The sequence below is a fragment of the Pipistrellus kuhlii genome, unplaced genomic scaffold, assembly GCF_014108245.1.
Source record: "Pipistrellus kuhlii isolate mPipKuh1 unplaced genomic scaffold, mPipKuh1.p scaffold_m20_p_9, whole genome shotgun sequence".
Lineage (NCBI taxonomy): Eukaryota > Metazoa > Chordata > Mammalia > Chiroptera > Vespertilionidae > Pipistrellus > Pipistrellus kuhlii.
Window position 1 is genome coordinate 33,568,696 of NW_023425595.1, and position 27,589 is coordinate 33,596,284.

At 39.7% G+C, this 27,589-nt stretch overlaps 1 protein-coding gene, 1 long non-coding RNA gene and 1 pseudogene across 2 annotated transcripts; 1 reads left to right on the top strand and 2 right to left on the bottom strand.

Moving 5' to 3' along the window:
• The first annotated feature begins 9 nt into the window (after positions 1-9).
• Positions 10-26,625, top strand: PAAF1 (proteasomal ATPase associated factor 1). The gene is made up of 12 exons (XM_036426661.2): positions 10-136; positions 2,053-2,093; positions 3,960-4,063; positions 9,222-9,311; positions 12,797-12,895; positions 13,975-14,125; positions 15,749-15,943; positions 17,927-18,018; positions 19,888-20,003; positions 22,149-22,231; positions 23,082-23,164; positions 25,081-26,625. Exons 1-12 carry the CDS (start codon positions 90-92, stop codon positions 25,156-25,158), a joined length of 1,179 nt encoding a protein of 392 aa, XP_036282554.1. The 5' UTR covers positions 10-89; the 3' UTR covers positions 25,159-26,625.
• Positions 14,123-15,749, bottom strand: LOC118712686 (annotated as a pseudogene).
• On the bottom strand, positions 19,796-25,158 carry LOC118712689. Its single transcript, XR_004986106.1, has 2 exons — positions 25,055-25,158; positions 19,796-20,037 (listed from the first exon to the last, which is right to left on the bottom strand). It is a non-coding gene; the product is annotated as an uncharacterized LOC118712689 (long non-coding RNA).
• Positions 26,626-27,589: the final 964 nt, after the last annotated feature.

Consider the following 27,589-nt stretch of genomic DNA (forward strand, 5'->3'; position numbering starts at 1 on the left):
GAGCCCGCCCTCCGCACTGGCCGCAGCCCTTCCGGAGGAGCCACTTCCGGGAAAGAGCGGAAGAGCGGGTTGGTGGAGGCGTGGTCAAGATGGCGGCGCCTTTGAGGATTCAGAGCGACTGGGCCCAAGCCCTCAGGTGAATCCAATCGTAGAGCCGGGACCAAGGAGGCGGGGAGTGATGGTGCTCTTTTCGTTGAGACCTATGCCCGACCCAGGATGTCCATAGGAGTTACCGCATCAGCGGTTGAGGGAGCACTGGGTCTAGAGAAAGAAGTCTCAAACCCACATGGCCATTGTTTTTTCATTCTCAGAAGAGCTACCCTGAGGCTAAGGGGACACATGAGCGTGCTGAGATTCCAGCATCAGAACGAGGATCAATGAGTTGGAGAGAAAGACTGGACAACTGGGAAGCAGGAGACCCAGATATTTATTGATCGTCAGCTATTTGCGAAAGTCCCAGCCCTTGCCACCACCACAGGGTCGTTGAGTGTGTTTGTCATTTTGGACAATTGTATTCAGTAAACCATGTAGCACCCACCAGGTCCAGACCCACCCAGATAGATGCACGGTGCTGTTCAGATGCAGTTCAGATGGGTCTTCTACACGGAAGGGGTAGTTCCTGCCCTCGAGCTGACAGTTTAATGGGGAATGCACAGCAAACCGTTCACTTATTTAACAAATATTTCTCTAGCGCCGGGATGAGTACTGCAGTACCATGAAGGGCAACTATTATTACTAATAAGGTTTTTCAAATTGAAACAGTGGTGAAGATGAATAACATTCCTGCGTTTAAGAAACTTACTGGTACACCTTACTAAGTGGGCTAAATTAAAAGAACACATTACTTCCTGCAACACAGAATAGGTGATAAATACCAAAGGAAGAACACTAACATTTATTTGAGGGCCACTCGGTGCCTGTGAGAGAATGCAGGATCAGGATCAGAGGAAGAAACTTGCCCAAGATTGTGCAGCAAATAAGTGATAGAGAGATGCTGGCAAGCTAAAGCCTATGCCCCTTCCCAGTACCCTAGGTGACATATTGATTTAAATGGTTGGGAGGTGCATTCTAGAACATAAAAAAAAAGTCTGTAAGGTGGTGGAACACAGGCCTATACTAGTCAGGTTTCAGTTCCTGCTTCATAGGTAGGTGACCTTGGGCAAGTCACTTCTCTGAGCTTCTGTTGTTTGTTTGTTTTCTATCTTTAACATGGAAATAATAAAAGATACCTTATTAGCCGAAACCAGTCTTGCTCAGTGGATAGAGCATCGGCCTGTGGGCTCAAGGGTCCCGGGTTCAATTCCGGTCAAGGGCATGTACCTTGGTTGCGGACACATCCCCAGTAGGGGGTGTACAAGAGGCAGCTGATCGATGATTCTCTCTCATCAATGTTTCTAACTCTCTATCCCTCTCTCTTCCTCTCTGTAAAAAATCAATAAAATATATATATTTTTAAAAAAGATATCTTATTAAATTGTGTAGATTAATAATGCTATATGCAAAGTGTCTTGCACAGGGACTGGCTTATAGTAATCCCCCAATGATCGAAATTAATATATCCTTTTTTATTTATTTATATTTTACTTATATTTTACAGAGAGGAAGGGAGAGAGATAGAGAGCTAGAAACGTCGATGAGAGAGAAACATCCACCAGCTGCCTCTTGCACACCTCCTACCAGGGATGTGCCCGCAACCAAGGTACATGCCCTTGACCAGAATCGAACCCGGCACCTTTCAGTCCGCAGACCGACGCTCTACCACTAAGCCAAACCGGTTTTGGCGAAATTAATATATTCTTTATCTTTCAAAGCTGTGCAGCTATTAATGAATAGTAAATTCCATTATATGCATTAAACACTTAATCCACAAATATTTCTTTAACAAGTAAACTAAGTTTGTCTTAGAATAATTTATGCCAGGATGAGATGTTAGACTAGATCATGTCTGTGTACTATGGCCAAGTTGAAAATTATGCTATTTTTCTCCCCTTGCATCAGTGGCATCCTTTTCAATGTTGAGTGAGCCTAATGAGGCTTTGTCTTTCTTCATAGGAAGGATGAAGGGGAGGCCTGGCTGAGCTGTCACCCTCCAGGTAATATCCTTAAGTCTGTACACATTCCCTTTAGTGGAGGAGAAAGCTGTCCTACTTTCTCCTGGCCAAGAGTCCTTGCACAGTACTCATGGAATGGGACAAGAAAACAGAATTCCTCAATCCTATTTTTGCAGCATATTTCTGAACTAGCATTTCATGCCACTTCCTTACCAAAAGCTTCTTCACTAGATCTTCTCTAGTCCAAACCTCTACCCTAGATTGTGAGTTTCTATATTAATGTCCTTCAGCTACCTTTTCCTTGATGGTTGTAACCAAACTAGTATGTTAATTGATGACTCCTTTTTCCTTGTTTTTTCTTTTCTGTTCTTGACATGTCCCCTCCCTGACTTGGAGTTTCCTTTCCCTTATCTTCTGCCTAGTCCTGTCTTTCTTTCAAAGACTCGCCCTCTCTAGGAAGCCCCCCCATCTGTGAATCCATGATGGTTTTTAGTTTCCTCTTACTCTCAGAATTTTAGTTTTGTACCAATAGTTATTTGCTGAATAATTTATAGCAACCGCCAAAACCGGTTTGGCTCAATGGATAGAGCGTCGGTCTGGAGACTGAAAGGTCACAGGTTCAATTCCGGTCAAGGCCATATACCTTGGTTGTGGGCATATCCCCAGTAAGGGGTGTGCAAGAGGCAACTGGTTGATATTTCTCTCTCATCGATGTTTCTAACTCTCTTATCCCTCTCTCTTCCTCTCTGTAAAAAATCAATAAAATATATATTTTTTAAAATTTATAGCAACCTACTAGTTTCTGAACTCTAGGACTTAACAGTCCAGTGGGAGGTCAGAAATGTAAAACAGAGTATTATGGGCTCTTATAGAAATATATATATTAGAATATATATATAAATATATATTATATATTTATATATAAATATATATAAATATTGTATATTTCTTATAGAAATATATTATATATATAATATATTTCTATAAGAAATATACAATATATATATTTATATGTATATTTATAAATATACAATATATAAACTGTCATTGTGATGGAAACTGCAGCGGAGTGCAGTGATGACAGCACGGTGCGGGCCACATTGCAAGGCCTGGCAGGACGGATTTGGCCCGCGGGCCTTGTGTTTGACACATGTGTTTGTGTAGAATAATATCTTATTTAGCCCATATTATTGCAAAAGCAGTGTTTTACTTAAGTACATTTTTTCAGATTAATGAAGCTTAGCTCTTTGCTCTGTATTATATGTATACTAGAGGCCTGGTGCATGAAATTGTTGCATGGGTGGGGTCCCTAGGCCTGGCTGGTGATCAGGGCCAGCCAGGTTCCCCGCCTCCCTGCCTCCTTCCCTTGCCACACACATGCCACCACTACTCAATTCCCCGCCTTCCCATCTTATCCTTCCCTCCCTCCCTCAGCCCCACCGCAGCCACTGATCACCTGCCATGTTCCATGCCGCCCCTGGTGTTCAGCACACATCATAGTGAGCAATCAAACTCCTGGTCGAATTCCTGAGGTGACACTTTGCATATTAGCCTTTTATATAGAGAGATACTGTGGATAAGCACATACATTCACATTGATCTTCACCTTTCATCCTGGAAGAATGCCATTTCATGGCCAGTAAAACTTAGGTTTAGATCACATTGGTAGCTTTCTCTACAAATAGTACATTATATCTCGAAATCTTTGTCTCTAGTTTTTAGCCTTTGAATATAGTTCTCCCAAATTAGCTTCGCTTAGGCTAGTGTTCTTTCCACTTCGCCTCATGTTTTTCTTTCATTAATCAATATCCTACCATCTATACTAGTACAGTTGCCTGAATTGGGTCTTCAAGAAGAAAAATGTTAAATTCTTATTTTTTTGAGACATTCTTCTTTTGTGCTATATAGGGAAACCAACTTTGTATGGCAACCTAACTTGTCAAGGAATTGGCCCCGATGGCATCCCAGAGATTACAGCTTCAGAAGGATTCATTGTGAATGAAATAAGCAAGGTAGGTTTTTATGTCTTCTAGATGGCACCATGTTCATATATATATGGTTGTTCCTATACATCTACTTTAAATATTTATACTGTTGCCGAAACCGGTTTGGCTCAGTGGATAGAGCGTTGGCCTGTGGACTGAAAGGTCCCAGGTTCAATTCTGATCAAGGGCATGTACCTCGGTTGCGGGCACACCCTCCAGTAGGGGGTGTGCAAGAGGCAGCTGATCGATGATTCTCTCATCGATGTTTCTAATTCTCTATCCCTCTCTCTGCCTCTCTGTAAAAAATCAATAAAATATATTTTAAAATATATATATATTTATACTGTTATCTATGTGTCAGTGTCATCTCCATGTCATTTGTACAACAATCACAGTTTTTACTGCTTTTGAATGTCAAAGATTTTTTTTTGTAATTACATATACATTTAGATGTAATAAAACTTCCTCTTCCCTTATGTCAGTGCTTTCCAACAGATAAATAATGTGAGCCACATATATAATTTTAAATTTTCTAGTAGCCTAAAAGAAACAAGTGAAATTATTCTAATAATATATATATATATTTTTTTTTTAATATATTTTATTAATTTTGTACAGAGAGAAAGGGAGAGAGATAGAGAGTTAGAAACATCGATGAGAGAGAGTCATCAATCAGCTGCCTCTTGCACACCCCCTACCGGGGATGTGCCCGCAACCAAGGCACATGCCCTTGACCGGAATCAAACCCGGGACCCTTCAGTCCCCAAGCCAACGCTCTATCCACTGAGCCAAACCGGTTTCGGCTCTAATAATATATTTTATTTAACTTTCATCTATCATGCATATTGCAAATATTTTCCAGAAGTTCAGAATCCTCAAATTTTTTTAATTTTTATTTTTTATTTTAGAGAGAGAGCGGAAGGGAAAGAGAGAAACATTGATTTGTTGTTCCACTTATTTATGCATGTATTGGGTGCTTCTTATATGTGCTCTAACTGGAGATCAAACCTGCAAACTTGGCATTTTGGGATGATGCTCTAACCAACTGAGTTATCCGGCCAGGGCTAACATTCTTAATTTATATTCCATAAAGAGCCCCTTTGGGTTGTGGTTGGGGAAAAAAAAAAAAAAAAATATATATATATATATATATATATATATATATATATATATATATACACACACATATATATATATATTTTTTTCATATAAATATGAATATGTTCTCTTTATTTTGGGGCTTTGTTTAGCCCAATATATCAAACATTTCTATCTGTAATTAATGAAATTACTTCTTTGAAATATATTTTTATTGATTTCAGAGATGAAGGTAGAGGGAGAGAGAGAGAGACCTCAATGATGAGAGAGAAACAATGATCAGCTGCCTCCTACAGCTGATTCTTAGGTCATAGGTCAACCATTGAGCTTCACCAGCTAGGCATAGACTCTAATTTTTTTTATTGGAAATACTTGATGATGTGTTTAGGTTTTAAAAATTTACAGTTGAGAATATAGGTTCACATACTTAAAAAATTAAAAATTCAGCCAAAACCGGTTTGGCTCAGTGGTAGAGCGTCGGTCTGCGGACTGAAAGGTCCCGGGTTCGATTCCGGTCAAGGGCATGTACATTGGTTGCAGGCACATCCCCAGTGGGGGGTGTGCAGGAGGCAGCTGGTTGATGTTTCTCTCTCATCGACGTTTCTAGCTTTATCCCTCTCCCTTCCTCTCTGTGGAAAATCAATAAAATATTTTTTTTTTAAAAAATTCAGTTCCTCATATGCATTGGCCATATTTTAAGTGTTCAGTAATCTTATATGGCTAGTATCTACCTTATTGTATGGCAGAGCACTATAATATGTCTGGCTAGGCCTTGATGAAGACCTAGGCCTTCACCAAGTACTTAATAGTTTTTCTCATTGGTCTTTAAGAACCCATTATCTGATTTTCTTTATTCATCCTGATGGCTGCAGTCAATATGCTCTGGTGAGATGGGTAAACTCTTTTTTCTTTTTTTTAATGTAATTAAACTTTTTTAGTTGTAAACATTTCTGGTATAGTGACAAGAATAGCAAATACATTATTTTTTTACATAGATGTTTAGCTAATGTTCATTACCCTCTGTGGAGGGTGATAGGCTACATGTTATTATATATCTTATATTTGTTTTCTATAGACAGCTTTGGAATTGTAGAAAGTGTCAGAAGATCTGAGTCCAGCTCATAGTTAACTCTGATACTTACTAGCAAAATGATTTTGGACAAGCTCATAGACAACAGTAAGGTGATTACCAGAGGGATGTAGAAGAGGGTAAAGGGGAATAAATGATGACAGAAGGAGACTTGACTTAGGATGGTGAACACACAGTGCAATATACAAATGGTGTATTATATAGAATTATACACCTAAAACCTATATAATTTTATTAATCAATGTCACTCCAAAAAATTTAAATTTTAAAAAAAGAAAAGATATTTTGGACAAATAACTTAGTTCCCCGAGCCTTAGTTTTCTCATCTCATCTATAAAACAGAGATAAGCCCTGGCTGGTTTGGCTCAGTAGATAGAGTGTCAGCCTGTAGACTGGAGAGTCCTGGGCTCGATTCTGGTTAAGGACACATGCCCAGGTTGCAGGCTCGATCACCAGTGTGCAGCATGCAGGAAGCAGCCAATCAATGATTCTCTCTCATCATTGATGTTTCTCTCTCTCTCTCTCCCTCTCTCTTCCTCTCTGAAATCAATAAAAATATATTTTTTAAAAACCTAATTAATATTCTTCCTTGTAGGCTGATTAGAGGGTAGTGAGACTGTATATGAATGAAACTGTAGAATATTATAAAAATGAGTTATTGTTGTTTATCAAAATAGTCTTTTGGGATTAGCATTTTTAATGTCCATTTTGTAGATAAACAAACAGACTCATTAATCCCTAATAATCAAAGCTAGTTAGCCTGCATGTCGGAATTGAAACCCAAAATATGTGTAACCGCCTTGCAAGTTAATACCGCCTTGCAAGCCTACATTTTTTCTAGGTGTTTCACTGGTATCTATCCATAGCCTGGGTGCTGACTTCCTTTCTTCCCTTCATACTCAGGCCCTGATACAATTCTTACCTTCCAACATCATTGTTAATTTCTGCTGTGTACCTGTTGGGTCAGACAGTAAGTGCTTATGGTTAAACATTCATTTGTTTCCTAACTGCCATGAGTCACTTTGCTATTTGATGTTGCTACATTTTTCTTTAAAACAGATCTGTTAGTATGCTTAAAAACCTAACCCCTGAAGATAAAAAGTTTGACTTTGAATTTTACCTTAGTATGGAATACTCACACTCCCCCTTCTTATCCCCTCACCCCTAAATTCTGTATGTTTTGATACCTTCTGCAGCTTTTCTTTAAAATATTTTCATTAACAGCATGACTCTCTACTCCTGACATTGGAAGGTAGTTCAACACTTATCTTCCTTCATAGTATGTGTATGGGTCAAAGGTTGATTTGCAGGATTGATAAGCAGGAGAAAAACCACTGATTCTTGAATTCTTTCCATAATTAGCCCAAGGAAAGGAACTCTTCTGAGAACAAACCAATACTTACAGAGGCCTGATCACTAAAGCTCTCAGAGCCCCCGCATCCTTGCTTGAAATGAATATTTAGCAAGGAGAGTTTAGCTGACGCTTTAGTTTTAGGTACAGAGACAATTCCAAATCCAGGTCAGCTCTCTGGCAGCGTGTGGGCTTTGTCACGCGGTTAGAAGCAAAAACTCATTTAATGAAAAGCCTGCAGGCAGCCAGGCATAGATATGCTGGCTAAGAAAGTACTGTTTGTATAGATATTCTAATTGTATTTTTAAAGGCGTAGAAGACTTGTAATAAGAGTATATTGATTTTCAATGATAACAATATTATGACTTTGAAACTGTTCTTTCTAATGAACTGTGGGGACTGTGCTTGTTGTACATAGATTAGCCTTATAAAGAAGTTCTGAAAATCTTGATTATTGAAGATATTTTCATTGCACAGCAGAATTTTCAGAAACTTTGAAGTACTTCCATGGAAAAGATAGTTAATAGGTTTGGGGCCATTTGATGAGTGCAACTCCTCAGCTGTGTGTAGGAGATGTTGGTGTTGGTATCCTACCGCTTAGAGCAGTGTTTCCCAAAGTGTAGTACACATACCCCCAGGGGTACGGGAAGAGCTTGGTGGGGGTACGCGTTGCACCGGAGTTTGGTGGGGATATGCACTTCACCGTGCTTAGCTGTTCCTAATTCTACGCTCTCATGAGTACGAGGGGTACTCAGCATTACAAAAATTATAGAAGGGGTACACATATGTCAAAAAGTTGGGGAAACACTGGCTTAGAGTAAGGAATGTCTTACCAAATCCTTGAGAAAGGGTTTGCTAAGCCTTTTATACCTCTACACATGCTACCTAGAAATACCAACATACGTACTTGTAATGGTTACAAAGACTGCCTTCAGCAAATCATGTCACCTGAATCTAACATCTGGTTCTAGGTATAATTTCTTACTCTGTCACTAGTGTTATCTTGCTAGAGTAGCTGGAAGATATGTGATAATGACCAGGCAAAACACATAATACAGCTATGGATGTGAAGATGATCAGTCTAAAAATATGTACAGCCAGTGTAAGTCCTACGTGGGAATGGGTACTGCAAGCGTGACCAGGCCCTACACGTTGTAAGAATGTACCATATTTACTTTACCAGTTTTCATTGTAACTGTACAGTAGTCTAGCATTTTTATCTAAAAGTTCTTATAGGCAGCAAGTTTATTTTTAGACTAGTCCTTTAGTCTAGGTTTCAGGGCTGGTGCTATTTTCTCATATTTTTTTATCCTGTTCCTTGCCCCACTGCTAATTAAGAGTGCTGATATTAAATTTTCTTCTAAAAAGTGATGTTCTCATGTTTGTCAGCTGTATTTTAGTATTGATTTGTCTTAACATAAAAAGATAATGGCATCTCAGTGATGCCAATTACATTGCAGCCCCTGCAGTGAAAAGACTACTAGTACTCTATAAGGGAACAGTAGTTTTGTGGGCTGGGGAAGGAGGATTAGAGAGGTCACACTTAAAAGATGAGAATTTCCTGTTGTCCTAACATTTTCTTTACGAGGCTTTAATTTAATTGGAATAGCTTTACTGATGTATTTCATCCTTTCCTTTCTGTTTAGAAAAGTATTCATATTTCATGTCCAAAAGAAAATGCATCTTCGAAGTTTTTGACACCATACACTACTTTTTCCAGAATTCATGCAAAGAGTGTAAGTATTTTGATAAAATGAGGAGAAATGTAATATCATTAATTAATTTTTCATTTTATCTTCTTGTTTAGTGCTGTAAACACTCATAATTAATGTGGTTCACTTCTCTGATTATAAGATAACAGCTGATGAAGTATGATAATGTTAGACAAAACTGGTACTTGAGACCACATCTGTAATAATAAAAGTATAATATGCTAATTAGACTGGACAGCCGAATGACCTTCCGGACCTCATTCCAAATGTCCTTCTGGATGAAGCCACAGCGGCAGGGGCTGAGAAGAGGAGGTTAGGGGCAATCAGGCAGGCAGGTGAGCAGTTAGGGGAGATCAGGCAGGCAGGCAGAGTGGTTAGGGGTGATCAGACAGGCAGGCAGCGTGGTTAGGGGTGATCAGGCAGACAGGCAGGCAGGCGAATGGCTAGGAGCCAGTGGTCCTGGATTGCGAAGAGGATGACTGCCAGCTTAGGCCTGATCTCTGGGGTCCCTGATTGAGAGAGGGTGCAGGCTGGGCTGAGGAACTGCCCCCCCCCCCCACTTCCCTCTGCACAAATTTTGTGCACTGGATCTCTAGTAGAATATATGTACAAACCACTCACTTGTAATCTTAGAGAAAGGAATTTTGAAATGAAATGTTCTTATAAATGTTTTAGCTACTTACTGGGTTTTGGATAATAAAAACCTATCAATTTATTCCTTTGGTAACTGCCTTTGGAATCTTGCTTAGAGTAGTACATGATTATATACATAAAGTTACTTTAATTGAATAATATAATGGATGAGACAGACTCATTGATTTGACTCCCAGGATTCTGCCACTTACTGTGTAACCTTAAGCCACATACCATGTGCTACAGACTACTATAATATGGCGGTAAAAATAATGTATATCTTTAGGATTTTTATGAGGATTGAAGCAGTTAGAATTGTGTCTGGAGCATAGTAAACATAAAATAAGTGTTAATTAAAAGTGTAAATATATTCCTCCTCCTCCTCCTCCTTCTTCTTCTTCTTTTTCTTCTTTTCTCTCTCTCTCTCTCTCTCTCTCTCTCATCTTTCTGTCTCTCTCTCCCTCTTCCATATGAATTCACAATGAGAAGCCAGCCTCTGCAAGGCAGGAAGACCTCATTGGAACCCTATCATTCCGGCACTGATCTCAGACTTCCAGCCTCCGGAATGATCCACTGCACTTTATCTACATTTCTGAAATGCATCAGTATCTTAAGAATTATTTCTTGGGGGCACTGCTAGAATTTGAAAATTCTTATTCATTATTCCTATTTTCATGGTAAAGAATATATGATTGGAAACATTAACGTTTCCTGCTCTAAAAGAATGTGAGGACAGAATGTTGGATGTAAGTGCTCTAAGCAGTAACACCACGTGCATTTGCAAGGTACACTTCAAGGCCAGATAAAGCTTATGCTAAATCCTTACTTTGTCACCTATTAGCAGTGTGGCCTTAGATACATTATTTTATCACTTTCAGTTTAAATTTCTTATTTGTAAAATCTGAATAGTAAAATATATTTTATTAGGAAATATGAGGATTAAAACTTAGTTCTCAAAGCAATGCCTGTCACAGAGTAAACAATGTTTAGATTTTATTCCAAAATGCTGAGTAACTTAGTGTGTACACAAGTGCACAAATGGCCATTCACTGATTTTCCTCAATTGATTTAAAAGAGAGTAATTATGGAGATTAATCACAACTTAAGCAATAATAAATGCAAAAATTTTTTCACTCATAAAAAAAAAAAAAAAGTGTAAATATAGTGTTTTCTTTTAATTTTTATTTTTTACATTTTACATTTTAAACTTTGTTTTTGTTATTTGGTTTGAAGTAGACATCTAACTTAATTCTTTTTGAAATGATTAGCATGTCACAGCACTATAAAGTAATTCGTCCTTTATCTCACTGGCTTGAATTGTCATCTTTATCCAGTATTTAGCATTATTCCATTGTTCTTTTGTTTTGTTATGTTTGTTCTTTTGTTTTGACTAAGGAATAGATCTTTAGATTTAGACTCTGACCTAGGTTTCTATCATGGCTCAATGTATTTGAAAGAGTTTTATAAATGATAAAATGTGATGTAAATTAAGTTGTCATAATTCCTAAAATTAAATGTTTCACAATTAAGTTAACAGTTCTTTTATTATATTCTGAGAAACCAATATGAAGAAGAAAAAATCTTAGAAAATGTTAGAATTGACATATTCCTTTAGTTCTTGCTAATCCTATTTATAATGGCTTAACTGTCAAAGAGCAAAGTAAAATGGAAGGTTGGATAATTACTGCAAAAGTCCCTACTTTTTCCTTAATAATTTAGGTCATATGTGAATCATTGTTGCTGGGAATATGTCTGTCTTACATTTCTGAAATATTTGCAACTGGGTGTTATTAAATAAAAAGGGTATGTATTTATGAATATATATAATATGAAGGAGACTTGGCATTCTGATCATGGCTTATTCATGAAGTGATTGCTCATATTGAAACCACTTAAGTAAATCTGGGGATTCTCTTATTCAGAATCACACATACACAAATAATTAGGATTTTCAGAGGAAATGTGAAGTAGAAAATTGAAAGCAACTTACTTTGCTTTTCCTTGAATTCTTTTGGAGCATCTTGGAAGACTGTCTTTTGTGTAAGTGGGTTCCTAAGAATTAGGAGTGGTATATTAATTTTAAAATAAAATAGCAAAAGATGGAAACTATGGAAAATGATATGGGGACAGGGAAAACTTCATTGCTGAAACAAGAAACTACAGATGATTATAAGTATTCTAGAGGCCCAATGCATGAAATTCATACAGGAGTAGGCTTTCGCAGTCCAGGCTGCCTCCGCCCTTGCAACTCTGCAGCCCTGCCTTCCCCCTCCGGCCCACTGGTCTTTCTGGAAGGTCATTCTGCCATCCAGTCTAATTAGCATATTAGCTCTTTATTATATAGGATCTTTTTGTATGTTTTTTCCTGTTTTGTTTTGTTTTGGCTTAACAGAAATTTATTTTCTCACAATTCTGGAGGCTAATATTCAAGATCAAGGTTTCAACAAAGTTGGTTTTTCTGAGGTCTCTCTCCTTGGCATGTAGATAGCCATCTTCTGCTTGTATCCTCACATGGTCTTCACTCTGTGTGTTTGTGTCCTAACTTCCTCTTTTTACAAGGACATTAATCATATTGGGTTAGCATATAAACAATCTTATTTTTACTTCAATATCTTTTTTTTAATCTTTATTGTGGAAAGTTTGTCCCTCTTTCCCCCCATTGACCTCTCCCAGCCTGCCCCTTTTGTTTCAATAAATAAAAGGCATTGGCTTTACCCTTGTTGGGAAATTGGTGATAGTCAACCTTTACATGAAACACATGTCCTTTGTGTTGGGATAAGTCTTGGAGGAGTGTGAAACGGGTTATTTATAACATACTCCGGGGAAAGAGGAGCATTTTATTATTAGTAACACCGGTTGTTTTGTCTTTTGAACAGATAACGTGCCTGGACATTTCCAGTGGAGGAGGCCTTGGAGTGTCTTCTAGTGCTGATGGGAGCATGAAAATCTGGCAGGCCTCCAATGGAGAGCTCAGAGTAAGGCTTTGGATGCACTTTCAGGGTCTTGTGCATGAAGGGTGGTCTCAGAACCTTCAGACGGGGTCATGGAAAGAAGAGTGTCTCTTTCTATAAATATAGTACCACTGCACTTCAGTGGATCTTTGTTTCCTTCTTAAATTTGAAAACCATCCTCAAGCTAGGTGATTTGCAGATCAAATTGGGGCTGGGACAGTGGAGGAGCCAGGCCAGCGAATGTCTAAGTGTGTGGTCCCTTGGTATAAACTGCCTTCAGTGATGGTTTCTAAGAGAGAGTAGCTAAGCTATTATATTAATTGTATGGCATAGCCCCCCAATCTCCTCAGCTGCTGCTGCTTTTTTATTTTTATTGATTTCAGAGAGGAAGGGAGAGAGAGAGATGATGAAAGAGAATCATTGATTGGCTGCCTCCTACACGTCCCCTGATGGGGGGAATTGAGCCTGCAACTTGGGCATGTGCCCTTGGCCGGAATCAAACCTGGGACCCTTTAGTCCCCAGGCTGATGCTCTCTCCACTGAGTTAAACTGGCTAGGGCCCTCCTCAGCTTCTTATATGTAGAACTAGACTCCCTTATTGCTTTCCACATGGCTGTGAGAGCCATGGAGTTCAAATCCACATCTGTAGCCAAAGCCGGAAAGGGAGCCTAGCTCTTAGAACACTACCTGGTAGACAAATGAGCTAAAGAGGAGGAGCTATTTGGACCTCCTTCATTTTAAAACCCAGCATGCAAGTATAGCATGTAGATAATTCTTTTTTCTTTTTCTTTTTTTAATATATTTTTATTGATTTTTTACAGAGAGGAAGGGAGAGAGATAGAGAGCTAGAAACGTCAATGAGAGAAACATCGACCAGCTGCCTCTTGCACAACCCCTACTGGTGATGTGCCTGCAACCAATGTACATGCCCTTGACCAGAATCAAACCTGGGACCTTTCAGTCCACAGACCGACACTCTACCACTGAGCCAAACCGGCTTCGGCACGTAGATAATTCTTTTAAGGGATCAAGGATATGGGAGGTAAGAGAACATCAAGGGATGGACAAAAGTACTAGCCTGGAATTTTCTTTTGTTTTTCCAGAGAGTATTGGAAGGACATGTGTTTGATGTGAATTGTTGCAGGTTTTTCCCATCAGGCCTTGTGGTTCTGAGTGGGGGAATGGATGCCCAGCTGAAGATCTGGTCAGCTGAAGATGCTAGCTGTGTGGCAACCTTCAAAGGTCACAAAGGAGGTATGAAGGGTGATTGGAGAAAATGGGGTGCTATTTGTCACTATCTCATTCTACCTCTTTTCCACCTGTTGCTGTGTCAGGTGAGGGTAGAGATTCAGTTCACCCCTGAACCCCGCTGACAATACCTAGCTGGGCCTGGTCAGTGTCACTGGGGAAATTTGATTGCTGTCATTCCCTATTCAGCCCCATGGAAACCTTGGGTGAGGGGGAAGTCGCAGTTTTCCTCCTGCTGTTTGAGTGGGGTAGATATGGCCAACAGATTTTCTGCTCTGAAGGCTACCCTTTTCCCATCTTTTGCGAGGGGCAACAGACTTTTTTTTGGAATTTATTTGTTTTTTTAAAACTGTGCCTGGTTTTTTATTTTTATTTATTTTTAAAACCCAGCATGCGAGTATTTTTCCTTATTTTTTTTTAGTTATAGTCAGGTCCTTATTTAAGAATCTCATCTGCCAACGTAGCATTTTCCACCAACACGGGGAGCAGAAATCTTCATGGGCTTCACCATCCTCTGCTTAGTGCTGCCTTTGTGGGAGCCTTGTCAGCAGCCAGTGCTGTCTTTTCAGATGCTTGGTTAGCCTTTTTTGCTTCCTTGGCAGCCCTGATAGCTTGTTCTCGTTGAGTTTTCCTAACTTCAGGACATGGTTCCTCTTGGCCATGATATCAGCAAGAGATGCACCGTGATGGCCCTCTGGAATGTGACTGCACAGAGGGTTCTTTTCTTTTGAATTTCTTCCTCCTGTCCCCTTTTGTGCTTTCTTTAGTAGAGGACAGTCCAGTTTATCTGTCAAGGATCCCTCTTGGAAAGCAAGGCCCACTCGCATTTTGCATTAAGAAACTGGAAATCCTTCCTGTTGGTCCTGGCATAGCTCCTCCCGTGTCTGGGGTAAATCTTGTGCCCACTGAAACTGCACAGCTCAGCCTTCATGGCTGTGGCTGCTGGAGGGAAGGAAAGATGGTCTTGTGTCTGGTTTTTTAACCAGCTGCATGTCGCAGACTTCTGCAGAGTCCTGTCCAGTATACGTGGGAAGCAATAAGGAAGTCCAGGGAACTCATTGCTCAAGTCCTGAGGTCCCTAGATGGTCTGCCTTCTTTCCAACCTTCAGTCTTCCTAGGCTTGGGTGTTGTTATGTCCAGGTTTTTTTTAGTTGTGAGAGGAGGAACCTGGGAGGAATGGGGTTACTCCATCTTGGCTGGACCAAAAGTCATATTCTTTCTTTTAAGTTGGGGAGACTAACCATTTCAATTAGTTCTCAATGGAAGCACCAGGATCTTTTTAAAAGGGATTTTCCAAATGGAACTCTAAGATGTCTACTTAATTTTTATTTAAAAAACAGGTTTTAAAGCCAAAATAAAATCATGGAAAACACTGCTCTAGGATACCCCACTAAAAATTAAATCCAACGCTTTTTCCATGTCTGTCTCTCACAGCTAGTTTGAACCAATGGGAGGCAGGGACTCTGTTCCATTTATTTATTTTTTCTAGCACTTGACCGTGCCCAGCATGTAGTATATATCCAGTATGTTTGTGAAGGAATGGAGTCATTTATGCAGATCTGTCTTCTCTGCTCTTGAAGTTCCTTTATCACTTATTCTACCTCAGGATCTTTTTTTTTCTCTTGCCAGGTATCCTAGATACAGCCATTGTCGATCGGGGGAGGAATGTGTTATCTGGTTCTCGAGATGGAACAGCACGACTTTGGGATTGTGGGCGCTCAGCCTGCCTGGGAGTCATTGCAGACTGTGGTTCTTCCATCAACGGAGTGGCTGTGGGTGCTGCTGACAACTCCATCAACCTCGGCTGCCCTGACCAGGTGCCCAGTAAGTTGATAATGATCTATGAGCTATTTTGTTTCCTTAGGCCCCTTCAGTATTAGCCTTAGTTTCTCCTTTTCTTCTTCTTCCTTTTTTGCTCTATAGCTGGTATTTCTATTTTCACCATAAGATTAATATTATTGCAAACCTACTCTGTTTCTGTTGCTTTAAAATCTACAAAAGAACTGTGTCATAGTTAGTGCATTTGCATAATTACAGTTTAATATCAGATTAGATGAATACCTATAAAACAAAGAACAATAAGTTTTTGGCTGAAATAACTTAGTGATTCTTGGAAGAAGACACTGTTTTGGGTTAGTGTTGATGTGAAAGTTGTCACAAAAAAAGATGACTTGAATCTTGAAGGATGGATTCCAGGTGGACAGATAAGAATAAGAATGGCCGAAACTGGTTTGGCTCAGTGGATAGAGCGTCGGCCTGCGGACTAAAGGTCCCGGGTTCGATTCCGGTCAAGGGCATGTACCTTGGTTACGGCACATCCCCAGTAGGGGGTGTGCAGGAGGCAGCTGGTCGATGATTCTCTCTCATCGATGTTTCTGGCTCTCTATCCCTCTCTCTTCCTCTCTGTAAAAATCAATAAAATATATCTTAAAAAAAATAAGAAGAAGGATGGCAGGATGGGAGTTAGGGCAGGGTCACCAGTGACTCCACGTTGCCTAATCCAATTTTACTTCTCTGTGCTTTTCTTTCTGAATTTTCTAGAGTTCAATGTCAGCCCTTCTTCTCGGGAAACTTTTCTGTCTTGGCTTCCGTGATACCACACTATACTGCTTTTCTTCCTATCTCACTGGCTGCTGATTCCTGGTCTCCTTTTATAAATCTCCTTTGTTCTCCTTTAAGTATTGGAGGGCCCTCTGCTCTAAGTACAGTTTCTCCCTGGGTGATCATGGCTTTAAGTATTATATTTAAGCTGGTGATTTCCAAAAGTACATTTAAGTATAGGCCTCTCACCTGTGTTTTAGACTCTGTTTAAATGTCTAATAGCTCAAACTTACCTTGTCTGACAAAGAGTGTTTTATTTCTTCCCCCAGCCCCAATCTGTTTTCCCCATCTTGCCATTGCTCAAGCCCAAAGCCTGGGATTCATTCACAGTCCACCCCTGCCTTTCCTCATGTCCCACATCAGCAAAGTCTACTCTACCTTCAGAGTGCTTTGAATTTTTCTACCTTGCCCTCTCCCTTCCATTCTCCCTCCTACCAGTATCCTGGTCCAATCTATCAATCATCTATTGCTTGTACTATTCTCTTATAATCCGTTCTCCTCAGAGCAACCATTGTGGTCATTTAAAAAACATAAATCATCCGAAACCGGTCTGGCTCAGTGGATAGAGCGTCAGCCTGCGGACTGAAAGGTCCCGGGTTCGATTCTGGTCAAGGGCATGTACCTTGGTTGCGGGCACATCCCCAGTAGGAGGTGTGCAGGAGGCAGCTGATCGATGATTCTCTCTCATCGATGTTTCTAACTCTCTATCCCTCTCTCTTCCTCTCTGTAAAAAAATCAATAAAATATATTAAATAAATAAATAATAAAAAACATTAATCAAGTCATGTCACTGTTCTTTGTCCCTACTCTTCTCCAGTGGCCTCCTTTTACACATATATTAAAATCTTAACCCTTTACCATGGTTTATCACAAACCCTTACACTGCCTGACCCCGGTGTGACTCAGTTGGTTGGGCATCGACTAGTGCACCAAAAGGTTGCCAGTTTGAGTCCCGATCAGGGTACATGCCTAGATTGTGGGCTCAATATCGGATAGGGGGCACATGGGCAGCAGCCAATCAGTGTTTCTCTGTCTCTCTCTCTCCGCCTCCCCTTCCTTGCTCTTTAAAATTTAATAAAAGTACTTTTTAAAAAATTAATGAGTGAATCACTAACAGAGTAATTCAGTAAACAACTATCAGTGTCTTGCTTTCTGGGTACTGCCAGCTGATCAACCAGTTATTGACATAGCTCATGTGTCATGCAGGTGAACGGGAGGTTGGAACAGAATCGAAAATGCTGCTGTTGGCCCGGGAAGATAAGAAACTTCAGTGCTTGGGACTACAGAGCAGGCAGCCGGCAAGTGGTTCCTCTAAGTTCTTTGAACTCTAGGGAAAGCTGGGTCACTCTGATTCTTGGAAGGCTGTTTGAGAAACATCTCTGCATGTACACTTTTGAGATAGCTGCATGAGTGAGAGGCAGTTCATTTAGTGATTAATAGCATGGAATTTAGAATAGAGCAACCTTTAAATTCCAGCTCTTCCATTTAATGACTATGACATCACACAGGTTTCTTAACCTGTCTGACCCTGTTTCCTCATCATTAAACTGGGCCTGGTAGGACTTACCTCATAGGGTTATGTGATGAGGCTTACATGCTCTACCGCAAGTCACTTTTCCTCTGGGCCTCCGTGTGCTGTTATAAAATGATAGGTTTTATAGATTCCTTTCCACCTCTCAGGTAACATGAAGAAATTCTGAGTAAAGAACTCACACACTCAGGGCTCTAAATAATGATCATAATATCTTTTATAGAAGAATTAGTTGAATTTCCTTCTTTCATCCTCTGAAGTTTTGCTGAGCATATTGTGTTTTTAATTAAACTGAGTTCCCTGGGATTAGGTTTTTCAAATTTCAACTCCATCACCAGATAATTTTAATGATTTGGTTTGGCCATAAGCTGTGTATTTTCATTTTATCTCCTTAGTTCATTGTATTTGTAATGTTTCCATATTCAAAGTTGTTCCAGGAACATCACTATTTTTTATCATACTGCCTTTGCACTCTGAATTTACATGCTGGCTTTTAAATCAGGGATTTTTGTTTTGCTTTGTGTATTTATTTTTTAGAACATTCAGGGGAGAAATGATCAATGTCAGCTAACAGGAATAATAAAAATCTGATAATTGCTTTTCTCAAGTACATAAGGAGAATTGTGATTCTTTAAGTTGCCAGTTTATTTAAGGTTAGTTTTTTTTCCTACAAATTTATCTCCCTTCAAAATGTGGTTATAAGTGACATGCAGCAAATATTAAATGTGTGCATTGCAAGTGTTTCTCAAATGGAAAGTTGTAATGAAAAGAGGGAAAAGAATGATTTATGTTGAGTATTCTGTGAGTCAATGTGTTGAGGGGTAGTAGTTTGAAAATTGCTGCCTCAGACTAAGGTATTATATAAACTGCTGAAGTCCTCTGCCAACCTCAGGTTCCTGAAATCCTGGGAGTGCTTCTTTCTCAGTTGTTGATGAGGTGAGGGCCTGGTTTAGATCAAGAATGCTTAAAGGGCCCTGGCCAGTTTGGCTCAGTGGATAGAATGTCAGCCTGCGGACCGAAGGGTCCCGGGTTCGATTCCAGTCAAGGGCATGTGTCTCAGTTGCAGACTCTTCCCTGACCTGGGCCCAAGCCCATGCAGAAGGCAACCAATTGATATGCTTTTTTCACATCCATAGTTCTGTCTTTCCCTCTCTCTTCCACTCTTTCTAAAAATCAATGGGAAAATATCCTCGTTGAGGATTAAAAAAAATAAATAAAGCAGAAAATTTGATTCTTTTTTTTTTTTTTTTTAACATATTTTTATTGATTTCAGATAGGAAGGGAGAGAGAGAGAGGGAGAAACCAATGATGAGAATCATCGATTGACTGCCTCCTGCACGCCCCCTACTGGGGATAGAGCCCGCGACCCGGGCATGTGCCCTTGGTCATGTGCCCTTGGTCAGAATCGAACCTGGGACCTTTCAGTCTAAAGGCCCATGCTCTATCCACTGAGCCAAGCTGGCTAGAGCGGAAATTTGATTCTTAAAAATAAATAAATAAATAAATAACAGGAATGCTTAAAGGGGGAAGAAAGAAAATATCTCTAAAAATAGTAAAATTTTTATTTTTTGGTGCCTGTTTATTTCTGGAAACAAATTAAGCTTTAACAGCATTTTTGTCTCCTACTTGTTCCCAGGTATTCCTCTTTATTGGCTCAGATGCCTTCAACTGCTGTACTTTTCTCTCTGGCTTCTTGCTCTTAGCTGGGACACAGGATGGAAACATTTATCAGCTGGATGTGAGGAGTCCAAGGTGAGTCACCATCCCTTTGCATGATGTAGCCCTTCTACAGAGTGGAAATTTTTTTGGCTTTAACATTGGTTTAGCATAGCATATAGGTGATTATTGAATCAAGGGTATATTTTTCCATTTATAAAGGTTTTCTGATGTGAATTGTCTGATTGTTCTTCTTATTACTAGAATCCTTATTATCATTCTTTGAATCATTAAAAGGTGGTTTGATTCATACTGTCATGAATGTCCTATTGTGGTGATTACTTTGGAAATTAAGGTTAAACATGAACTAATATTTCACTTTAAAATTGTGTAAAACTTAATTTTAAGGAGCTCAGTAATTTTCTTTATGGAAGGCAGTATGCTTACTACTCTGCCACCAACACCGACTAATTTTCTTTATGGTATTTGATCTGGGTTGGCCTAAAATTGATCATTTTTCAGTTTGAAATAAGCCAGCTCTGGTTCTTTATTTAGCTTTTATCATAACCTATCTCAAACAAGCCTTATTCTGATCTTAACGCTATCCAGAGAAAACCCTTCTGTCCCAGGATTTAACATGTCTACACCTTCTTCCTCTCTCTATTTCTTCCTTTGTTCAACTGATATTTATTGAATAGCTTCTGTGGGCACCAGGCCTTGTGCAGGGCACTGAAAACCAGACAAGATATAAATTCTGACTTTGAGGCATTTGGAGTCTAGTAGTAACACCCAATAAGTAAAAGACTGTCATGATACAGTGTGATCAGTGTCTGACAGGGATATGAGGAAGCACCAAGGAGAGGGAAGAAGGTGAGATCGCTTCCCAAGAAGATGAGGCTTTAATTGCATCTTGTCCAGTGGGGAGTTATCAAGTAAAGACAAAAGGGTAGAATAGCATATAGAGAAGCATGAAGGCGTGTGAAAGTATGGCACTTTCAGGGACCTCTGAATAGTTTGATATGACAGATATGTCCCCAGCAGACAGGGCAACAGACAGGAAAGTGGGAGTTTGCTTAGAAAAGACTTATGTACCAGCCTAAGGACTTTGAACTTTATTCCAAAAGCAGTGAAGAAATTCCAACCTCTTTAGTCCGGTTTGGCTCAGTGGATAGAGCGTCGGTCCGAGGATTGAAAGGTCCCAGGTTCAATTCCGGCCAAGGGCATGTACCTTGGTTGCAGGCACATCCCCAGTAGGGGGTGTGCAAGAGGCAGCTGATCGATGATTCTCTCTCATTGATGTTTCTAACTTTCTATACCTCTCCCTTCCTCTGTAAAAAATCAATAAAAAAAAATATATATATATATATACATATATATATATACACATACATACATATATATCTATATATATATATATATATATATATATTTATTTATTTATTTATTTATTTTTTAAAGAATGACTAGCTTATACCTTTTCTTCCATAAGTTAAGTTACTTTATTTTTATACTTGTTTTTGCCTTCCTGGAGATAGGGACTCTCTGATCACTATTATAAAACTACTCTTGTCCAGCTGGTATGGCTCAGTAGTTGAGTGTCACCCTATGAACCAAGAGGTCATGGTTCTATCCCCATCAGGGCACATACCCAGGTTGCAAACTTGATCCCCAGTAGAGGGCATGCAGGAGGCAGCCAATTAATGATTCTCATCATTGATGTTTCTATCTCTCCCACTCCCTTTTCTCCTCTGTGTGTGTGTGTGTGTGTGTGTGTGTGTGTATATATATATATATATATATATATATATATATATATATAATATTGATGTTCACTCACCTTTCTGTTTTGTTTTTTAGAGTCCTGACAATTTTAATATTCCACAACTGTTTTAATTATCTAGAAGTAAAAAGATTTACATATTGTTTACACTATAAAGTCTCCCCCAAAACTGGAGATTTTGGTGGTGACCAGGCTTATTCAGTTCAATGATATGTTTAGAGACAGATTTAGATTCACTCTACAGTATTTTATTTTATTTTTTTACTGTTTTTTGTTTTCACTCCACAGTATTTTAGAATGGGTTGTCTTGATCTACCATTTAATTATCTTGCAGGAAAGAAGCCATATGAATATTTAATCTCTACTTATATCCTGTTTGCTATTATGTGGTTAGTACTATACAGTCAGGCATTGCTTTTGAAGAAAAAAACTAAAATTGCCCCTTTTACTGTGCATCCTAGGGATCCAGTACAAGTCATCCACAGATCAGGAGCACCAGTTCTATCCCTGCTGAGATTCAGAGACGGATTCATTGCTAGCCAAGGTGGGTCCAGGGCCAATCAAGAGAATGGTTCCATGCAATTCAGTTAAACATAGGTTTAAGCGTCTGGTCTGTGGCTGTGCTAGCGGCGTGGTCCTCCACAATTGTTTGCCATATTGTGCTTATCACATAGTGTTTATCTCCCTACATTGTAATTGTCTATGTCCCCCTCCAGTCCAAGCTCCTTGACAGTAGTGACTATGCCTTATTCATTGTATTATTTCCAGCATTTAACTTAGTGCCCACTATGTAGTTGGTGCTGTTAAAAGTTATTGCTTAGGATAAGTTTGCATACAGATATATAACTCTGTAGTTGCTTGCTCTGTGCCCTTGGCAGGTATTGCTCCTCAAAGACAAACCTTCTTCCCGCAGAAGGCACTGACCTTCAGCTCCTCTGTAGCCTAGCATTCTAGGCAGCCACTATAGGTCCTCACAGTTGGTCTACATAATGAAACCTGTTTGCCTTTCCATATCTTAGGGCAATCTTCTTTATGCTAGTGACATACAGAAATAAATTAAAATATTGAGGTTTTTATTTTTATTTTTTTATTTTTTATTTTTAAATATATTTTATTGATTTTTCACAGAGAGGAAGAGAGAGGGACAGAGATTTAGAAACATCGATGAGAGAGAATCATCGATTAGCTGCCTCTTGCACGCCCCCCACTGGGGATGTGCCCGCAACCAACGTACATGCCCTTGACCGGAATCGAACCCGGGACCTTTCAGTCCGCAGGCCGATGCTCTATCCACTGAGCCAAACCGGTCTCGGCTAAAATATTGAGGTTTTTAAAAAAAAACTTTTGTTTGCAGATTTCTCTTCACTTTTCTAAATTTTCTTTCTGCCTTTTAGGTGATGGAAGCTGTTTCATTGTCCAGCAAGACTTAGACCATGTCATTGAGCTTACTGGGGCTGACTGTGACCCTGTGTACAAGGTACAGGCCTGACTGGAGACTAAGCCTTGATGATTCTCACCTGGGATCTATTGTAGAGCTTTGGAGGGGACTGAATCCAGTCACTTTGTGATTTTTATGGTGATAAAATACTTAGAGATGGGATAGAAAGAAATCAGAATTTTGAGTCAGGAATTACTTAATCACTTACTAGATCTAGAAACTTGAAAAATCACTTCACCTCTTATCTGTCAGTTCATCTGTAAAATGAGGATAATACTGGGATAATGTATATGAAAGCTCCTTGTAAATTTAAAGTACTGTATACCCCAGTGGCTCAGTGGTTGAACATCATCCTATGAACCAAGAGGTAGCAGTTCGATTCCCAGTCAGGTCACATGCCTGCGTGCAGGTTTGACCCCCAGTAGCCGGTGTGCAGGAGTCAGCCAATCAATGATTCTTTCTCATCACTGATATTTCTATCTCTCGCTCCCTCTCCCTTCTTCTCAGAAATCAATAAAAATATATATTTAAAAATACTCTATAAATATTAGATATTATTATTATTTAAAGTTCAAGACTGATTTTTAATTTGATTAGAATGGAAAGAGAAAAATAAAGGGAAATAATATTGACCAGTTATTGTGCAGGGAGTTTTACATGTATTATCTCATTAAGTGTTTTCATTTCTTGAAGTATAGGTATTATTACTCCTATTTTTCTTATAATTTAAAAAAATTGTGTAATTAATACATGCCTAGAGTTTTTGTTTTTAAAAAAGATGTTTTTATTGATTTCAGAGAGAGGAGAGGAGAGGAGAGAGAGAAATAGAAACATCAGTGATAAGAGAGAATCATTGATCAACTGCCTACTGCACACCCCAAACTGGGGATCCAGCCGGCAACCTGGGCATGTGCACGGACTGGGAATTGAACTCTGACCATCTGGTTCATAGATTAATACTCAACCACTGAGCCACGCTAATAACTTTCCAGAAGTTACTAGCATTGACAGTTTGGCACATATCTTTCAAGACTGTTTTTTTGTGCTTATGTATTTATGTAAATAATACAGTTTTATCTTAGTTTGTACATAACAGGATCATCTTATATATATTGCCTTTATGACTTTGTTTTTTTTTAAATATATTTTTATTGATTTCAGAGAGGAAGGGAAAGGGAGAGAAACATGATGATAGAGAATCATTGATTAGCTGCCTCCTGCATGTCCAACACTGGGCATGTGCTCTTGACCAGAATTGAACCCAGAACCCTTCAGTCCGCAGGCCAACACTCTTATCTCCTGAGCCAAACCAGCCAGGCACTTGTTTTTTTTATTTATCATCTTGGAGCTCTTTCCAGACAAATGCATATAGATACACTTTATTTCTAAAAGTTTCTGCATAGTGTTCTATATTGTGAATTAATAAATCATTTTCAGTTTACAAATAAGGAAATTGGGGCCCAGAGGAGTTGAGAAAGTGGCCCATGGTCGTGCAGTTATGCATAAGCAAACCTGAGACTCAGCTAACTCCTGAATTAATGCTATTTTCACTAATTTAGTGGCTCTTAACCTTCTTTGGGTCTCAGACTCTTGTGAGTCTATGAAATTCTCCTCAGAAAAAAGGCACATGTTGAGAACTTCTTTTGTGTATAATTCTATGAGGCTCAGGCATACCAAGAGCCATTATGGACCATCTATCTCCTCCCAGGTATAGATTCTCTAAGCAGGCACAACACTAATGGATTTGCTCTCTACTTGGCTAATTAGTGTTTCTAATCATAGTGCTCTTGATAATGGCTAGCCATTTTAAAAATACATACAGATGTAATTATTTTCTTGTCTTTGAAGTAAACAAAACTTCTGACTTCCTTGTAGTGGGGGTGAACGACAAGGCTCTATCTGTCTGGAATGGGAGAATTCCAGGCTTACTGTGAGCTGTGACTCTGGTATTCCAGGTAGCCACGTGGGAGAAGCAGATCTACACATGCTGCCGAGATGGCCTGGTGCGGCGCTATCAGCTCTCTGACCTCTGACCCTGTGAGGGAGGAGGCCCAGCTAATGAAAACGACTGGCCATGACCAACAGCGAGCAGAAGCATCTTCAGTCCTTCCCGAGGTCCCTACTCTTTGGTGTCTTGGGCACCCTTCGGAAGTCACCGAGAGCTCCACTGGCCACACAAGACTTGTGTGAACTGAGTAAGAAGCTCACATGTGCTCACTGCGTTTGTCCCGACTTCTCCTTCTATAAACTCACTGCAGCCACACAGGGCAGGGTTATGGAATACTTAGTTTGATCACACATCCGTTGTATTAAATGTTTACAGGACCAGGGACTAAAGCCTGTTCTCTGAAGGGAATAAAGAGAGTATGTTTGGAGGAGTCAGAATTTGAAAACTTGGTTAAATGTTCTTATTCCAGCAGAAAATCAGTCAGGCTGATGGAACTCCTTTCTCAGGCACTTCTTGTTGGCCTGGTCATACAGGACTGTTGACATTAGCAGTAAAGATCCCATAGGCACAACCTGGAAAAGACTTTTGTGCAGGTAGGATGACTAGCATCCCAGTTTTCCCTGTATTGTGGGGTTTTCGGCCACCTGTGGCTTTCAGTTCCAGGCAAACCAACATGTTCTGTCAGCCTATATACAGGTGATGAAGTAAAGGCAGTGGCTGTGAAAGTGGTTCCTAGAACAGCTTCTCAGTATCACCGGGGAATTAGAAATAGAAATTCTTGAGCCCACCTCAGACCTAAATCAGGAATTCTGTGGGTAGGGCCTACAATCTTTTTTAACAAATCTTCCATGATTCTGAAGCGTGCTGAAGTTTGAGATCTAGAGAAAGATGGTATGGGGCACTTTCGTCATAGATGGAACCCATGGCTCATAGGATGGCCAGGCTGGTCTGTGGGAGATGAGGCTGGAGAAGCCCCGAATAATGAAGAAGCTTGAATGCCAGATAGGGAGCTTGAACTTCACTTGGCTGCAGTGGGAATCATGAAGGGGTTTTTAAGCAAAGGTGTGACAGGGTTACTTCTTTTTTTGTCTTTAAACATAAAAATGGAATAATTATGTGTTCCATGGCTTATTTTCACTTAGTATCTTAGTTCTTTTACATTTAGACCTTCTTCTTTTTTTTTAAAACAATTTCCAGAACATGAAAGCCATATCCTTTACATTTTAGAGATCATTAAAGAAAAAGTTTCTTGGAGCATGAAACCCTGGAGCTGAGCCATGTAGGCTGAGATCGGGAATTTATTTAAGGGAAGAAAATAATTCCTGGCTCAGGTAACAGTATGGCTTACAGAGTTCTTAAAGGTATGTTCTCATGAAGTCTTTATTGCTACCTGTGACATACCAGTGGTGAGACTCAGAGAGATGAGTGATTTGCCAGGGGTCATAGAGAGCAGGAACTTGAACAGTTTATTTTAACTTTAAATGCCATTTTTTTCTACCTGTTGCTAATCCCTAAACAAAATTGTGAAAATAAAATATTGTCATTCATTGAGTATCTGCTAGCAATTTACTCTGTTCTAGATTCTGTATTTATATATTTAATCTTTACAACACTGTTAAAAAGGAAAATATCCCTGTTTTACGGATAAGGAAATTTGAGGCCCAAGACAAAGTACCAGAGCCTTGATTTGGACCTTGCGCAGTCTGTCTCCAAGGCCTGTGCTCCTTCCACCTGAGCATGTGGTCACGAGACTTCTGGGACTAGAGCTGTTTCACTTAAGAAGTGATTTGTGATAGGGTCAGGTGATCCAAAGAGACATATTCCAGAGCTGAGAACACTGATTCCTAGGAAGTCTAAGGGGTACTCTACGAAGCCAGATTAAGAAGCCAGGATGAGCCAAAACCAGTTTGGCTCAGTGGTAGAGCGTCGGTCTGCGGACTGAAAGGTCCCAGGTTCGATTCCGGTCAAGAGCATGTACATTGGTTGCGGGCACATCCCCGGTAGGGGGTTTGCAAGAGGCAGCTGGTCGATGTTTCTCTCTCATTGACGTTTCTAGCTCTCTATCTCTCTCCCTTCCTCCTCTCTGTAAAATATCAATAAAATATATATATATATTTTTTTTTTTTTTTAGAAAAAAAAAAAGAAGCCAGGATGAGCCCTGGCTGGTCTGGCTCAGTTGGTTAGGACATTGCCCTGATACACCAGGTTCAATCCTCGGTCAGGGTACATACTAGAATCAACAAATAAATGCATAAATAAATGGAACAACAAATTGATGTTCCTTCCTCCCCCACCCCCACAGCTCCTCCCCCTCTCTCAAAAAAGAGAGAAAAGAAAACAGGATTATGGCTTGAGTTCATCACATGGCAAGTGAGTCTGAGTTCCCATTCTTGGACTCACTCTTCTCCACTGCTATCACATTCATAACCCCCTTTCCATAGCAGGTCATTGTGATGGGTGCAGTGACCCTTGAGAGCTGCTGTGAAATCCGCACCAAGCCTGTGCACTGTGAATGG